Source organism: Saccopteryx bilineata, chromosome 11 (assembly GCF_036850765.1).
Source record: "Saccopteryx bilineata isolate mSacBil1 chromosome 11, mSacBil1_pri_phased_curated, whole genome shotgun sequence".
Lineage (NCBI taxonomy): Eukaryota > Metazoa > Chordata > Mammalia > Chiroptera > Emballonuridae > Saccopteryx > Saccopteryx bilineata.
In genome coordinates this window covers 32982828-32999985 of record NC_089500.1, presented here as the reverse complement: position 1 = coordinate 32999985, position 17158 = coordinate 32982828, and the positions used below count along the sequence as shown (strand labels likewise).

Genomic DNA, 17158 nt, shown 5'->3' with positions numbered 1-17158 from the left:
AGAATTATTCTTCAAAAGGTCAGTTTACGAACTGACTCTTTAAAAACCTTAAATGACTTTCAAAAATTATTAGGTGATATTAATTGGTTGAGACCCTGTCTAGGAATTCCTACTTATGCACTAATGAATTTATTTAATACTGTATACTTCAAGGAGATACTGATTTAAACAGTCCTAGACAGTTAACAGAAATGGCAAAACAAGGTATCACTTATTGAAAAAATTATGCATACTGCTTATTTAGATCCAAGTAATACACATCAACCTATTCAATTATTTTTTCCCTCAGAACATTCTCCTTCTAGCATCATATGGCAAGAAAACAAGATATTAGAATGGCAATTTCTCCAACATAAGACTCAAAAGAAATTATGTACTTACTTAGAGAAAAGCTGTACTTTAATTACTTAGAGTAGTCTTAGGATAAGACAACTAACTGGAAATGATCCGAATAAAATTATTGTACCTTTAACATGTAATCAGATTTCAGACAACTGGAGGTTAAATATTGATTGGCAAATTGCATTAGCTGATTATTTTGGTACTGTAAGTAATCAGTATCCTACAGATAAAAGAATTCAATTTCTAAAAAAACCACAATGGATTTTGCCAACTAAAGTATTGGCTCAGCCAATTCAAAAGGCTTATGCTTTTTATACTGATGCAAATAAATTAGGTATTGCTAGATATACTGGACCAGTGACAAAAATAATAAAGACTCCATATATATCAGTTCAAAAAGCAGTTATTTGCTGCATTATTACTTCTTAATGATTTTTCTTGCCCTATTAACATTGTTACTGATTCACAATATGTAGAACATAGAGCTAAACTTATAGAAACTGTTTATATTTCAAATGATGGTTCTGAATTACACAAATTATTTCAAGAGTTACAACTTTTATTGTGGGAACGAAATTCGCCTATCTATATAACTCACATTCGTTCTCATACAGCTTTACCAGGGCCTATGTCTACTGCAAATAATAAAATTAATCAATTACTCATTGGATCAATAGAAATAACCGCTAAATTTCATGCAGAGACTCATACATATAAAAAAGGTTTGATGCAAAAATTTAAGATAACCAGGCAAGAAGCTCAAAATATTGTTAGAAACTGTCCTCAGTGCAGTATTATAAATGCTCCTCCATTACCAGGAGAAACAAATCCTAGAAGACAACACAGTAATGACCTGTGGCAAATGGATGTTACTCATATTTCTTCCTTTGGAAAACGATCTTCTGTACACTGTCCTATTGATACTTATTCTTCCTTTTGATGGCCCACACCTTTGCCTAGAGAAAAGGTTGATTGTGTCATTCAACATCTATTGAAGCCTTTAATGTTATGGGCATTCCTAAAGCAATTAAAACTGACAATAGTCCTGCCGATACATCTGCTAAATTTCAACAATTCTTAGCGTTTTGGAATATTAAACATACTACTGGAATTCCATATAATCCACAAAGACAGGCGATTATTGAGTGCAGCAATCGTACTCTGAAAAATCTCTTACTTAAACAAAAGGTGGGAGAAGGAAGATTATCCCCTAGAATTATGTTACACAAAGCTTTATTTACTTTAAATTTCTTAAATACAGAAGATAATTTGACTGCTGCAGACAGACATTGGACAAAAAATAATAGTTCTAAGATTAATAATCAACCTGTGCATTATAAAAATGAGTTGGATCAATGGGTACCTGGTGTAGTGCAACATTGGGGAAGAGGGTTTGCTTGTGTCATTGCAGAATCCAGTGAAGTCCTTTGGATCCCTGCTCATAGAATTAAACTAACAACATGAGTAGGAGAAATAGATTCTTTCCATAACCTTCCATTGCTGAGATGGAAGCATTGAACCTCAGAAGAAAAACCTTAAATACCAAGTTGGGGTCAACTTAAAAAGCTGACCTTTGAGGGTAAAAAGATGCTACAAGTGACTAAAAAAGAACAAAATGCTACTAATCTGTTTTTAGCAATGATTGCTTTGGTAACAATTCCGGTAAGTATGGCTGAAAATTTTAGTTACCGGGCATACATCCCTTATCCTCCACTAAGTAGAGCTACTCATTGGGAAGATAGTGCCGTTCCTATTTTTGTTAATAACTCTAATTGGCTTCCAGGATCTTCTGATGATAGAGGTCCCTTAGTACCTTCGGGAGAAGGAATAAGATTAGGAAATTATAAAACAGGAGTTGAGGGATTACCTATATGTATAGGACATGAGCCATATTGTTTGAAAATAGAAGCTCAAGCTTGGCTCTCTATTGTAAAAAACAGTAAAGGAGAAGGAAAAAAAATGTTTGTTACAAGGATACAGATTTAAGCCCTGGCCGGTTGGCTCAGCAGTAGAGCGTCGGCCTAGTGTGCGGAGGACCCGGGTTCGATTCCCGGCCAGGGGACACAGGAGAAGCACCCATTTGCTTCTCCACCCCTCCGCCACGCTTTCCTCTCTGTCTCCCCCCCCCCGCAGCCAAGGCTCCATTGGAGCAAAGATGGCCCGGGCGCTGGGGATGGCTCTGTGGCCTCTGCCTCAGGCGCTAGAGTGGCTCTGGTCGCAACATGGCGACGCCCAGGATGAGCAGAGCATCGCCCCCTGGAGGGAAGAGCGTCGCCCCATGGTGGGCGTGCTGGGTGGATCCCGGTCGGGCACATGCGGGAGTCTGTCTGACTGTCTCTCCCTGTTTCCAGCTTCAGAAAAATGAAAAAAAAAAAAAAAAAAAGGATACAGATTTAAAAGTAATACATCTGTACATGAAACATCATAGATTAAAGCTCTCATGGTTATGCCTGAGTTAAAGGTCAGGGTGCTGATTTAAGGTGGCATAAGAACAATGGTTCAATTACAGCTGATGGTCAAGGTAATCATACTATCGTATGGCATGGAGGAGGGATGTCACCTTGAGCTCCTCACATAAAATTTGGTCCTATACAATATCATTTGTGGAAAGTAGCCACAGCACTTAAACATGTCAGTGTAGAAAGGACAAATATGGAGAAATCCTCCTTCTAATCATACTATGTTAACCTTTAAGAATGAGACACATTTTATATCTGCTTGTGTTAGATTGCCTTATATGTTCATTATAGGTAAAACCAAATAGACAGCTGAAAATTATTCTATAACTTGCAATAAGTATGCTTTTTATACATGTATTAACTCTTCCATTCTTTTTAATAAAAATAGTCAAAGTCTGTACATTTTAAGAGCCAGAACAAGAGTCTGGATTCCAGTACATATGCACTGGATATGGCGGGATTCCGCTCCCATGATGCTGTTACATCTTATTAAGTCTTTGAAGCGAACCAAGAGACTGGTTGGACTGATCATCACCATCATGGGACTAATAGCTGTAACCACCGTGGCTGCTGTATCTGGAATTGCATTACATCAAAGTATACAGACTGTGGACTTTGTACAAAAATGGCATGAAAATTCTGAACTGTGGACTTCTCAACAACGTAGAGGTAGTAACACTGATGCTAAAATTGATGATTTGGAACAGACTGTGATTATGTTAGGAGATCAGATTGTTGGCCTGCAAAGACAAATTAAGCTAAAATGTGATTGGAATGTAACTACTTTTTGTATTATCCCTATTCCTTGGAATCATACTCATTTTCCTTGGGAAAATGTTAAAAAGCATTTGTTAAATCATGGAAACAACTATAAAAATTTTAGATTTACAAAAGCATACTGACACAACTTTTAAGGATCAGTTAAAATTGATTGATGGAGAGGCGCTGGCCGGTTGGCTCAGCGGTAGAGCGTCGGCCTGGAGTGCGGGGGGCCCGGGTTCGATTCCCGGCCAGGGCACATAGGAGAAGCGCCCATTTGCTTCTCCACCCCCCCTTCCTTCCTCTCTGTCTCTCTCTTCCCCTCCCACAGCCAAGGCTCCATTGGAACAAAGATGGCCCGGGAACTGGGGATGGCTCCTTGGCTTCTACCCCAGGCGCTAGAGTGGCTCTGGTCGCGGCAGAGCGACGGCCCGGAGGGGCAGAGCATCGCCCCCTGGTGGGCAGAGCTTCACCTCTGGTGGGCGTGCCGGGTGGATCCCGGTCGGGCGTATGCGGGAGTCGGTCTGTCTCTCCCCGTTTCCAGCTTCAGAAAAAAAAAAAATTGATTGATGGAGAAAATTTACTAACTGCTATTTCCAATAGAATCAGTAACTTGTATCCTCAAAAACAATTTAAGAGTTTTGGAAGAACTGTAGGAGGCATTGTACTAATCATTTCCTTTTTCTTTTATTATATATAGTCAGAAGAAAAGAAAATCAGCATCACAGCAAAATAGAGCAGCAATCTACCATTTTGTCTCTTATGCTACATAAAGTGCAAGCTAAATAAAAAAAGAAAAAAGGGGAATATGTAGGAGATGACCCTGCACCGGCATAAACGGCAGTTAACTTCAGAGCAGGGGTTACTTGGAGACGAGATCTTGGTGTTATTAGCCATGGGGAGACATTGGCCTGGGTTACTTGAATGCAAGTACGCAGGATTCTTGGAGAAGTGCCTCCAAAAACAAGATGTCCTTCATGATTGATAAGCTCTGAGACTCTGACTCTTCTTGTGTTCTTGTTCATGAGAGAAACAATAGACCTGCAGAGTTGGGGATGAATCAGATGGGAAAGAAGGCTTGTGTAGCTTTCCAGTTTTATCTGCTGAGCTGTGGCTTTAGGAACTCAATAACTATGCAGTGGCGCAGTTTCTCGGGGCTGATTTGGCCTAAGAGTTTCAGCCCTCTGCCCATTTACTTGCATCTGATGTGTCTTTTGCTGTGCGAGTCCGAACCGTAAAGAAATTCGTAACACCTGTGGCTGAGTTTTGCTTCTTTTGTGAGGAAGACCCTAGGAGTAGGTTTAGCAGTCCTAGGTGACCAAGCACTTTCACGAATTAGTCCTCCAGTGAGTTTCAAAATACCTAGGCCCAACTCAGAGAAGTGGAGTTGCTCCTGTTGCACAGAGATGTCTAGCTGCTCCAGTGAAGTCGATGCGCAGCAGTGTTCAGTCTTACACATCCTATGGCGAGAGGCAAAAAGCAATTGGGGATATCCTGAATCGTTGCCTGGTTAACCAGTACACTATTGATACCCTGGATAAGAAGTTGACTGCCACTAATACAGAGGTTTCAAAAGTGTCCTGTTTCCGTGACAAATACAGGAAAATCACAAGCTATGTGGCTATGCATACAAATATTATCGTTACCTGCTATCTAGCAAGGCCGAATTGCTGAAAACGGAGGATCCGCCTCTTCCCGCTTCACTCTCTTACAGTGAGAGTTATAGCCCAGCTTCGCCAGTAAGAAGGCCAACAACTGATTCCCAGGAAAACCCTGCAGAAACATATTATCAGTCACAGGATTCCCAGTTCCGGGATCATGAGTCACTCGAGCAGCAGGAGACATGCCTTAGCCCGAGTCCGACATTTAGTTCAGTCTGCACAGTACCATAGCCTTCATGTCTGCCATGTTACACATGCAGTGATCCAGATGCAGATCCAGTGCAGGGCACCTCTTCTGTGCCCTGCTGGGCCAGCCCAGTGGCTCACAGCAGCACCAGTGGCTTGTCAGCTGTCCAGGCTTCCACAAGAGCACCTGCAGCCATGCTAGACCAAGGCACATCCAGTCCAGCACACAAGCCTGAGGTGACAGCTTACCCACCTTACTGGAGAACGAGAGCCTCGACCATGCTGCCTCAACTCTCAACAGCGCAGCCGACCTCGGTGCAAGTTCAGCAGCTGAAAGTCACTCACATATGCCAGAACAAGAGCTCTCTGATGACACTTCAACTTGGTCTGTAGTGGGAGTGATCCTGTTTCTGAAACAGAGAGATGCTCAGACACTCACACCTGTCGAGGATGTCTTCAGGCCACGTAACACTGATGGGAAAGCTATGCTAATGCTCCAGCTTGATAATATTGTGGAGGATATGGGGCTCAACCTGGGACCAGCTTTGAAGTTGTGTGACTGCAGCGACAAGCTTAAAAAAGAGAAATGCCCTGACTTGTGAAAGAAACGTTTCTGTAGATTTAGATTGTACTTAATTTCGGGGAGACCAATACCACCCGGTGTAAATCATTTTGCTGCCCTTAAGAGATTTTTGTGTTGTAAGAATATCTGTTATCTTAACATTTTAAAAATATTTTCCCTAAGCTTGGTATTTGACTAGCCATTTACAGTTTACATCTCTCTGAAAATGCTTACGTCCAATTTTTTTAAAGATGCATATTATGGTTACAGTTTCATATTTACATTTTATTCTATATCTGAAGTATGCACACAAGTAAACCTTTCAGAATTTAAAATGGCACTTTGCACTTCTTGAGAGATAAAGATGAACCTAAATATAGTGAGATGTTTCTATTCTGTAAAGAGTTAACTGTGCTATTTCATCATTTGTGCTAAAAGTGGAAATAGTAGAATATGTCTGAGAACGGCTTTTTAAGAGCTACTCCAGGGATGGAAATCTGAAATAAGCTTTAGAATCTCAAACATCTGAACTGACACTGTATTGATAAGCAGAAAAGCAAACAGTACTGACATTAGAAAGTCTAAGATCAGTGGTTTTCAACCTTTTTATACTTGGGGACTGGTAAAAATAGAATTATTTCAGTGACTGCTAAGGCAGAAATCACTCTGGGCATAAGGGAATTCAACTAAGATCACTGGGTCTATAATCTTCATACAACATCAGAGTGGCTTAACTCTTGTGAACAGGCATGAAGTTGCTGGTGGACCAGTTCACGGACTGGTAGTTGAAAAACACTGGTCTGGGTGGCACTGGTGGCGGTTGAGGGGCATGCGCCACTTCGCGCGCAGCTTCTCAAATGTGGCGGCAGCAGTGTGAAGACTGGTGCCTGCTTGCAAATCAGGCATCAGTGACACCCGTGGCTGAGTTTTGCTTCTTTTGTGGAGGAGATCCTAGGAGTAGGTTTAGCAGTCCTAGGTGACCAAGCACTTTCACGAATTAGTCCTCCAGTGAGTTTCAAAATACCTAGGCCCAACTCAGAGAAGTGGAGTTGCTCCTGTTGCACAGAGATGTCTAGCTGCTCCAGTGAAGTCGATGCGCAGCAGTGTTCAGTCTTACACATCCTATGGCGAGTGGCAAAAAGCAATTGGGGATATCCTGAATCGTTGCCTGGTTAACCAGTACACTATTGATACCCTGGATAAGAAGTTGACTGCCACTAATACAGAGGTTTCAAAAGTGTCCTGTTTCCGTGACAAATACAGGAAAATCACAAGCTATGTGGCTATGCATACAAATATTATCGTTACCTGCTATCTAGCAAGGCCGTTGCTGAAAATGGAGAATCCGCCTCTTCCCGCTTCCCTCTTGCAGGAAAGTTATAGCCCAGCTTCGCCAGTAAGAAGGCCAACAACTGATTCCCAGGAAAACCCTGCAGAAACATATTATCAGTCACAGGATTCCCAGTTCCGGGATCATGAGTCACTCGAGCAGCAGGAGACATGCCTTAGCCCGAGTCCGACATTTAGTTCAGTCTGCACAGTACCATAACCTTCATGTCTGCCATGTTACACATGCAGTGATCCAGATGCAGATCCAGTGCAGGGCACCTCTTCTGTGCCCTGCTGGGCCAGCCCAGTGGCTCACAGCAGCACCAGTGGCTTGTCAGCTGTCCAGGCTTCCACAAGAGCACCTGCAGCCATGCTAGACCAAGGCACATCCAGTCCAGCACACAAGCCTGAGGTGACAGCTTACCCACCTTACTGGAGAACGAGAGCCTCGACCATGCTGCCTCAACTCTCAACAGCGCAGCCGACCTCGGTGTAAGTTCAGCAGCTGAAAGTCACTCACATATGCCAGAACAAGAGCTCTCTGATGACACTTCAACTTGGTCTGTAGTGGGAGTGATCCTGTTTCTGAAACAGAGAGATGCTCAGACACTCACACCTGTCGAGGATGTCTTCAGGCCACGTAACACTGATGGGAAAGCTATGCTAATGCTCCAGCTTGATAATATTGTGGAGGATATGGGGCTCAACCTGGGACCAGCTTTGAAGTTGTGTGACTGCAGCGACAAGCTTAAAAAAGAGAAATGCCCTGACTTGTGAAAGAAACGTTTCTGTAGATTTAGATTGTACTTAATTTCGGGGAGACCAATACCACCCGGTGTAAATCATTTTGCTGCCCTTAAGAGATTTTTGTGTTGTAAGAATATCTGTTATCTTAACATTTTAAAAATATTTTCCCTAACCTTGGATATTTGACTAGCCATTTACAGTTTACATCTCTCTGAAAATGCTTACGTCCAAATTTTTTAAAGATGCATATTTTTATGGTTACTGTTTCATATTTACATTTTATTCTATTTCTGAAGTATGCACACAAGTAAACCTTTCAGAATTTAAAATGGCACTTTGCACTTCTTGAGAGATAAAGATGAACCTAGCTAAAGCGAGCTGTTTCTATTCTGTAAATGTGCACCTCATTTTCCATCACTGGTAACCTCTCTGCTCACTCCTGAGTATTCCTACAGAGAATTTCTGTCCTGTGCAATGTTTCTAGCTAATTTGCTTTCTGAGCCATTTAGTCTACTAAACATTGGAAGGTACATTAGCTCAGATTTGACATTTTGGACTTTAAGAATTTAGAACTTTCAAGCAAAACATGTTCATTGCTATTTCTTACATTGTTATATCATATAACATTTATTATGTTTATAAGCTATGAGATTGGTGCTAATTGTACTAGCCATTGTTGAGAATGCCAATAAATGTTCACCAGGGGCCAGAATGTACATTTCTCTGTTTAGAAAACCAAGTGTTCTTTGTATTTATAAACAAATGTGACTGTTTACTGGGCATATGTGATCTGAAGAGGGGTCTTCATTTTTTGTGTATTATAAAACAAGTTTCTGATTTACAGTCTTAATCTCAGACTGTTTGAGTGAAGATGCTGTGTCCAGTTGAACAGTCCTCAGGTGTTTATACAGATACTATATTTTACAGTTCTCAGATTTTAAATATAATAAAGTTAAATACAAAAAAAGAAAAACACTGGTCTGTCTTCTTTCCTGGCACTTTTATGACCTTTGAAAGGAAACTGGTGCTCATTAAACCACTGACCTATACTAAGAAGTTGTTTGTGCTTTCTGTCTTCTTAATCTGTTGAAAAAGTTCTGAGTAAATGCTTTGTTTCCTCACAAAATTGATGGGACTTTTCCCTCTAGTGCAGTGGTTCTCAACCTTTCTAATGCTGTGACCTCGCAATACAGTTCCTCATGTTGCGGTGACCCCAAACCAAAAAATAATTTTGGTGGCTACTTCATAACTGTAATATATGCATTATGTATTTTCCAATGGCTTTAGGCGACCCCTGTGTTTTGGTCGTTCGACCCCCGCCGGGGTTGCGACCCACAGGTTGAGAACCGCTGCTCTAGTGTGACTTTTTCTATGTCTGAAAAGGTTAGAGCTCTGACTAAAGGCTTTCCCACATTCATGACACTTGAAAGGTTTTTCCCCAGTGTGGATTCTTCGATGCTGAATCAGGACAGCACTTCGGCTAAAAGCCTTGGCACACACATCACATGAATAAGGTTTCTCTCCACTGTGGATTCTTTGATGTAGGAGAAGGGCTGAGCTCTGAGTAAAGGTTTTGCCACATTCATCACATTTGGGTTGTTTTTTCCGGGAAAGATCTCTACTGTTTCTTTCAAACCTGCCATCTGGTTTCCCAGTTCCTGTAGCTGTGAAACTCTGGGAAGCATTCACATGGATGGCGTTAGAAACATCATAGTGCAGTTCTGTGCCCAAAGAAGTCTTCTGCCTTGAAGCTGATTTCACATTTATAGTTCTAGTGTCTTTATCTGAAATAATACACAGAAAAGCAAGTGTCATCAGTTTTCTGTTCAGAAAGAAAGAGAAGTAGAATGATCTAAATGAAATATATATGATTTATTAATGAGCATGTTTGTAAAATAGCATCACAATGTGGAGGATAGAGAAGGCAAAGCAGAAAACCCTGAGGTCATAAATCAAAAGAGAAAAATTTACAGTCTGAGGAGGCAGCCAACTAGAAATATTAAAAGCTCTATGCAAAAAGTAGAACAGTGAGTAGGAATAAAAAGATATGTAGAGACTGAGAGAAGACTGGATGAAAAGGGGAAGGGCCTCAAAGAGCAGGAATTATTGAAGAAGAGGAGGAGCAAATGAAAGAGGCAGCAGGCTGGGCGCCAGCTTTGCCACCAAGTGAACTAAGCCCCACCCTCACCGTTGTGTCCTGGGGAGTGGAGCTCCCGTGATGTGCACTCCAGCTGCTGCTTCGCAGGCTTGAGCTGGCGACCTGGTGACTCCCGAGTGATTTCCCAAGCTGCCACTTTCTCCACAAGTATGTCCTCATTTTGTCCAAAACCCTGGAAACAGTTGGGTTATCTGAGGCTGAGGGAGGAAATTAAGTTGGGACTTCAGGATAAAGTGAGACAAAAGAAACTACGGTATGTGGGACATATCATGGGACACAGGAAGAGGGAAGAAAAAACGAAGCCACATTCTATTACCTGGCACGGCTGGGAGTACATCCAGCCGGCTACTCAGCCAGTTAAATGGGAGTGCAATCTGAGAGCTCTAATCCCAGTGATTCGCCAAAGCTCCTGACTCAGCCTGGTCATTCACCCCCACAGATGGCTTACCTGCTCTGCTGGCCCATCGAGCTCTTTCTCCAGCTCCTCTAGCATCAGCACAGCTTCCTCTCCGTTCTCTGGTCGGTGTTCTCGCAGCCAGGCCTGCAGCTCCTCCGGCAGGATGGCCAGGAACTGCTCCAGCACCAGCAGCTCCACGATCTGCTTCTTGCTGTACATCTCTGGCCTCAGCCACTGACAGCAAAGCTCCCGGAGCCTGTTCAGAGCCTCCCGGGGTCCCGGGGACTCCTGGTAGCCAAACTGCCTGAACTGCTGGCGGAAGGTCTCTGGGCTGTAGCAGCTTCTCCCGTGGAGGCGGGATTCCAAATCTGGAATCCCGCCTCCACGGAGAGGATTACAGGCCTCCTCTTTCCCTTCCATCTTCACTACCAGAATGCTATCAGGTTCTTCTGACGTTTGTAGAAAGAAATGTTGATGCAGACACTGGGACTGGGAATAGCTCAGGACTGGCAGGCTTTAATTTTCCAGAAGTGAAGCCCTCTTTGTGGATAATCCTTAAACATGATTAAAGAAACAAGTGGAAATAAGACAAAGACAAATGCTTCTTAGAATACAACTAAGACTAGAAACAAGACTGTACAGAAAGTACTGCTCTTAATCTTAACATAAATCATGCTGTCAAAGAATACTTCCTTCTTTAAGAGAATCAAGGGGCTAAGATTAATTCATAGGCATGAGTAATTCCCAATTTATTCTGAGGATCATGCCCACAGGCTAAGTATCACAATACAAGACCAGCCAGGATTGCATAGGAGCACTTGGAACATAGAAACAAGGAAGCCTGAGGAAAGCTATGATTCTAGGGCAGGCTCAAGAGCCAATTAATTTTTCTAGCCTGTTGCAAAGAGCTCTAAGAAATGGTGTCATGAGAGAAGTACTTTCGTACTTTTTGAACGTTCAGTAATTTTTTTTTAAACAGAGACAGAAAGGGGGAGCGAAAGGGGAGATGAGATAAGCATCAATGCCTAGATGCTTCATTTTACTTGTTCACTGATGGCTTCTCATACATGTCTTGACTTGGGTGGGGGCTCAAGCTGAGCCAGTGACCCTTTGATCACCTGGGTTGAATTCAGCAACCCTGCACTCTAGTAGGTGACCCCACGCTCAAGCCAATGAGCCCACACTCAAGCCTGCAACCTTGGGATTTCCAACCAGGGACCTCAGTGTCCAAGGTCAATGCTCTGTCCACCATACCACCACCAGTCAGGCGAATGTTCATTCATTTTCAAAACAATAATAGTTTGACATTAAAGGAATCATTAAAAAAAAGTAATCGCAGCCCTGGCCGGTTGGCTCAGTGGTAGAGCGTTGGCCTGGCATGCAGAAGTCCCGGGTTCGATTCCTGGCCAGGGCACACAGGAGAAGCGCCCATCCCCTCTTCTCCACCCCTCCCCTCTCCTTCCTCTCTGTCTCTCTCTTCCCCTCCCGCAGCCAAGGCTCCATTGGAGCAGCGATTGCCCAGGCGCTGAGGATGGCTCTGTGGCCTCTGCCTCAGGTGCTGGAATGGCTCTGATTGCGGCACAGCAACGCCCCAAGATGGGCAGAGCATTGCCCCCTGGTGGGCATGCCGGGTGGATCCCAGTCGGGCTCATGCAGGAGTCTGTCTGACTGCCTCCCCGTTTCCAACTTCAGAGAAAGACAAAAGAAGAAGAAGAAAAAAAGTAATCGCAAATCCCTCTATCTTAATGTATTTCCAATTTTTTCCAAACTCACTTTCACTTCTCATCCATAACATTTATGTTATTTACTTAATTATATCTCTCTGTAGAGTATTACCTTGTTTCTCATTTTTACTATTATAAATAATGCTGAATGGCACATTTTCACAAATACACTATTTTTCTCCTTTCAATTATTTTCTTCAAGCATGTCCCAATGCCTGCTTATTGAGACCAAATTGTCTTACTATGTATTATCAAATAAACTACAGAAAAGACTATCAATTCACAATGCCACCAGCAACATAATTAGGTATGAGAGCAACTTCTCCAAGTATCACTAGCTTGTTCATAGAAGGGGGTGAAAAGACACTTTTCTTAGTATAGCATTTTACTGAGTACCATTTTACATTATACCATCTCAATGTCATCAGTTAAATGATGACTAGTATCTGCTGAGTAATTAAAAAATCCTATACATGCCCCTTTATGTAGTCTGTTATTTTTCCCCCACTTCACCAAGCACTTCACCAAGCACTGTTCTAGGAACTAAAGATACATTGGTGACCTGAGCTAAGCCTATACCCTTCTTAATGCTTGTACTTTCGGTGGCCTGACCAGGCAACTGCGCAGAGGATAGAACGTCGAACTGGAAAGTGGAAGACGCAGGTTCGAAACCCTGAGGTCGCCAGCTTCAGCGTGGGCTCATCTGGTTTGAGCAAGGCTTACCAGCTTGAGCCCAAGGTCACTCGCTCTGTCATAGCCCCCCCTCCAGGCAAAGCACTTATAAGAAAGCAATCAATGAACAACTAAGGTGCTGCAATGAAGAACTGATGCTTCTCATCCCTCTTCCTTCCTGCCTGTCTGTCCCTCTCTCTGTCTCTCTCTTTCACAGAAGAAATACTGTTACCAAATAAATCAGGGGTCCCAAACTTTTTACACAGGGGGCCAGTTCACTGTCCCTCAGACCGTTGGAGGGCCAGACTATAAAAAAAACTATGAACAAATCCCTATGCACATTGCACATATCTTATTTTAAAGTAAAAAAACAAAACGGGAACAAATACAATATTTAAAATAAAGAACAAGTAAATTTAAATCAACAAACTGACCAGTATTTCAATGGGAACTATGCTCCTCTCACTGACCACCAATGAAAGAGGTGCCTCTTCTGGAAGTGCGGTGGGGGCCGGATAAATGGCCTCAGGGGGCCGCATGCGGCCCGCGGGCCGTAGTTTGGGGACCCCTGAAATAAATGATACGGCTTATACTGTGATATGATAAGCTGTAAATGATAACAGCTGATACCGGTAACAGCCAAACACTGGGCACCTCAATAAATATAAACTCATTTAAACCCTCACAAGAGCCCTATAGAGATATTTTCATCACCATGTTGTAGATGAGAAACCTGCCAGGGCAAGCTCCGGTCCGGTGGCCATGGGCAAAAGGACAGGGCTGGGGCCTGAACCCAGGCCATCCACGCTTATCCACTGTGCTGTGTGGTAAAGAGGCGGGAGGCAGGAGTCCCAGCTCAGAGAAGGAGCAGTAGACCCATATGATCCTGGGCGGAACAGAGGCAGCGGAAAGGGTTGCAGACAAGAATTTGGACCCTTCTGTCTGTTACATTGAGGGCCCCGAAGTTAAGCAGCCTTTGAAAGTTGCAGAAGAGATGGTCGCCGTCTCCACAGTTGCGCTCAGCTTTACACAAGCTTACACAAGAGACCGGTGAACTACATGCCCAACATCGCAGGAGGGCCTGTCACCAACCAGGTGCCTGGATAGGAGGCTTCACCCAGAGACCGAAATCCCGGGGGTCTTTGCAGAGAGGATCGACTCTCACTTTGAAATGCTCCTCGTGGGCCGGCTCCAGGAGGGCTGGCAACCTAAGGGCTCAGGACAGTATGCCCTCAGAGATACCAAGATGGCAGTGGAGTAGGCAAACGCACAGACTCCCAGCTCACACCACCAAACTGGATTACAAATTAATTTAGGAACAATCAGCGTGAAAAACCAACTCTGGACTAAAACAACAGGTCTCAAAAACCAAGGAGGAAAGAATAAGCCACACCGAGCCTGATGCCACACGGAGCCTGATAGGGAGTGCGGAGGCACCGTAGGGGCCCCCCAGCTTACAGGTGTGAAGGGGCGGGGGTGAGGCTGAGACCCAGAAGGGCTCTCATTACCAGGAGAAGAGCAGAAAATATCGCTCTCAGCCACTTGCCTGGGGACCTGGGAAGGAGTTGGGCTGAGAGGACTGGCTGGTCTTCCAAAAGTAAAGTTGGGAGAGAGAGACAGATGGTGACCAGCACAGGAATGCATGGGATGACCTGAGAAGCTGACTCATCCAGTGGAGAGGCGGCCATAGCTGGGGGAAGGGCTGATCCTTCCACACAGCACAAGCCTAAAGTGGTGCAGGTGACCCACCTCCAGAAAGCTCTCCAGCTTCAGAGCAACAAGACACAGCTGAAAACAGGAAGTGGGGAAGGGGGGCAGTAACTCAGGTCTCCATGGAGATCTGAGCTACACCTCCCCCTACTGAAGCTGAGAAAGCACCTGGGCACTAGCACTGGAGAGTAGCTGGCAGATCAGGCCTTCAGAGTCTCAGGTTACACCCATGCATTCCTGGATGGGGTTTCCAGTAAGCCCCCTGCTGAGATCAGTAAACAAGACTACCACCGAGTTAAGAAAACTGAGAAAAAAACAAATCAAGACTTCAAAGCGCTCTACTAGGCAAGGAGACCACAACTGGAAAAAGCCTTTAAGTCATACATAGAATAATGGGTAGGCAGAGAAGAGTAAGTCATATGCTTTAACAAGGTTAAGTCCTCAGAAAAAGTCCTGGACGAATGGGAAGTAATCAAATTACCGGATGCAGAGTACAAAATAATGATTGTTAGAATGCTTAAGGATCTCAAAGCTACAATGGATGGACTTAATGAAGTCAATGAGGTAAATGAAGACATTGTAAGCACCAAAAAGGACAAGGAGCCCTGGCCGGTTGGCTCAGTGGTAGAGCGTCCGCCTGGCATGCAGAAGTCCCGGGTTCGATTCCGGCCAGGACACACAGGAGAAGCGCCCATCTGCTTCTCCACCCCTCCCCCTATCCTTCCTCTCTGTCTCTCTCTTCCCCTCCCGCAGCCGAGGCTCCACTGGACCAAAGATGGCCCGGGCGCTGGGGATGGCTCCTTGGCCTCTGCCCCAGGCACTAGAGTGGCTCTGGTTGCAACAGAGCGACGCCCCGGAGGGGCAGAGCATCGCCCCCTGGTGGGCAGAGCGTCGCCCCCTGGTAGGCGTGCCGGGTGGATCCCGGTCGGGCGCATGCGGGAGTCTGTCTGACTGTCTCTCCCCGTTTCTGGCTTCAGAAAAATACAGAAAAAAGAAAAGAAAAAGAAAAAGCACAGTACGCCCCCCCGCCCCCACGGCCACGCTGCTCCCCTCCTGGGCAGGGACAAAACTCTGAGACTGAAGGAGGTTCGCGCGCTCCAGGGGACGGCGGGACAGCAGGCAGTGCGGGCAAGGGGCAGGGGACACCAGTGGTTTCAGCCGAGGGGACAGGCGCCGCGGGGGGGGGGTCAAAGGGTGGGCTGCGCGGACATGCGGCGACAGGCAGAGCGATGCGGGGCCCAAGTGGTGGCCCCGAGGAGCGCCGCAGGCATGATGAAGGGGACAGGGAGGGGTATAAAGACGGGGTGCGTGGGGGAACGGGAGGGCTGCTACCAAGTGCGCCACACCCCCGGGGTCACAGACGCTTCTTCCCTAGGCCTACCGGTGGAGAAGACGCTCGGCTCTCACCTCCAGGCTGGGAAGGACGACCGCGGCATCCGGAAGTAGCCGGCAAAGCAAGGGCCTGGAAGCTGCTTCCGGTCCTCGCGGCGGTTGAGGGCGGGCCCGGAAGAACGGAGCAGTTGCCTAGGAGACGAACTGCAGCCGTATTCCACTTTACGAGAAGCAGCTCGGGAGCAAGGGGGAGCGGATAATAACCACAAAGGTGGACATCTAGCTGCTCCGCCTCCTGGTTCAAGTAAACCATCATTCTTATTTCTCAGAGTATTTTTATTTACATTACTTACTCTTCCAATCACCCAGTAAGGCTATTCCTGTTTTACAGGAAATAAAACCAAAGGTTCTGTGACTTGTCCATAGGCACAGACCCGGGGCGAGGGGATGGGGGAGCCTCCTGGGCTTGCCACCGCTCAGCTCAACTTCCGTGCAGTACCATCGGCTACTAAGGTTGCTTATGCTCCAAGTACTGACGTTTTAGGGAACAGGTTTGAGCCCCACATCCATGCTCTCCCAAGAGAACCAATTGGCCCTTTAAAATGATGAGACAGAACCTGCTCACGCATATTTTAGGACAAATATATATGTATAAATTTTCTCAGGGTCAATGAGTTACAAGGCCACAGCCCCACATATTGGCTTCTTTCTCCACCTATGTTACCCAGGAACTCTTGGAAACGTATTTGAGGAAGGAAGTGGGAAATTAGAAAGAAGAGGATAGAAATTTGTGTAAACCCCTTGTTAATTAATAAACAACAATAACAATTAAAAAAAACTTTTTTGGTATGACTGAGAAAAAAGTATATTAGTAAAGGAGTCTGAAATGATGAGAGAAAAGACCAGTTTAGTCAGTCTATACCAGACCTAAGGAATTAGGGGAGAAATTTGCATCTTAACCTATAATGACATTAAATTTGAAGGCATTCTTGCTTCCACAGGGGGCTTTCACTGGATAAGATTAGTTGCTGAAGCAACTGCTAATGCAAACTGTAGAAGCCAGATGTATTTAGGTTGATGGTGAGTATGTTAAATGACTAAAGGCAATAAGGAATCTAAA

The 17158-nt window shown here is 44.7% G+C and overlaps 1 protein-coding gene across 6 annotated transcripts; it reads right to left on the bottom strand.

Annotated features, from left to right (window-relative positions):
* Positions 1-4222: 4222 nt before the first annotated feature.
* ZNF396 (zinc finger protein 396) lies at positions 4223-16203 on the bottom strand. 6 transcript variants are annotated; one of them, XR_010727486.1, is made up of 5 exons: positions 16088-16175; positions 10652-11154; positions 10234-10375; positions 5207-9829; positions 4223-5020 (listed from the first exon to the last, which is right to left on the bottom strand). XR_010727486.1 is itself a non-coding variant. In XM_066246928.1 (4 exons), exons 2-4 carry the CDS (start codon positions 11018-11020, stop codon positions 9309-9311), a joined length of 1032 nt encoding a protein of 343 aa, XP_066103025.1. In that variant the 5' UTR covers positions 11021-11154; positions 16114-16203; the 3' UTR covers positions 4223-9308. The 6 variants fall into 6 exon arrangements, 3 of the variants coding, with proteins under 3 accessions (XP_066103025.1, XP_066103024.1, XP_066103026.1); XR_010727485.1 differs by having other exon boundaries at positions 4223-7091; positions 7278-9829; XR_010727487.1 differs by having other exon boundaries at positions 4223-5817; positions 7278-9829.
* Positions 16204-17158: the final 955 nt, after the last annotated feature.

Coding starts and splice junctions, on each gene's coding strand:
- ZNF396 (XM_066246928.1), bottom strand. CDS start 11,020: ATGGAAGGGAAAGAGGAGGCCTGTAATCCTCTCCGTGGAGGCGGGATT. Junction 10,376..10,651: donor TCGATGGGCCAGCAGAGCAG/GTAAGCCATCTG, acceptor AACTGTTTCCAG/GGTTTTGGACAAAATGAGGA. Junction 9,830..10,233: donor CCACTCCCCAGGACACAACG/GTGAGGGTGGGG, acceptor GTATTATTTCAG/ATAAAGACACTAGAACTATA.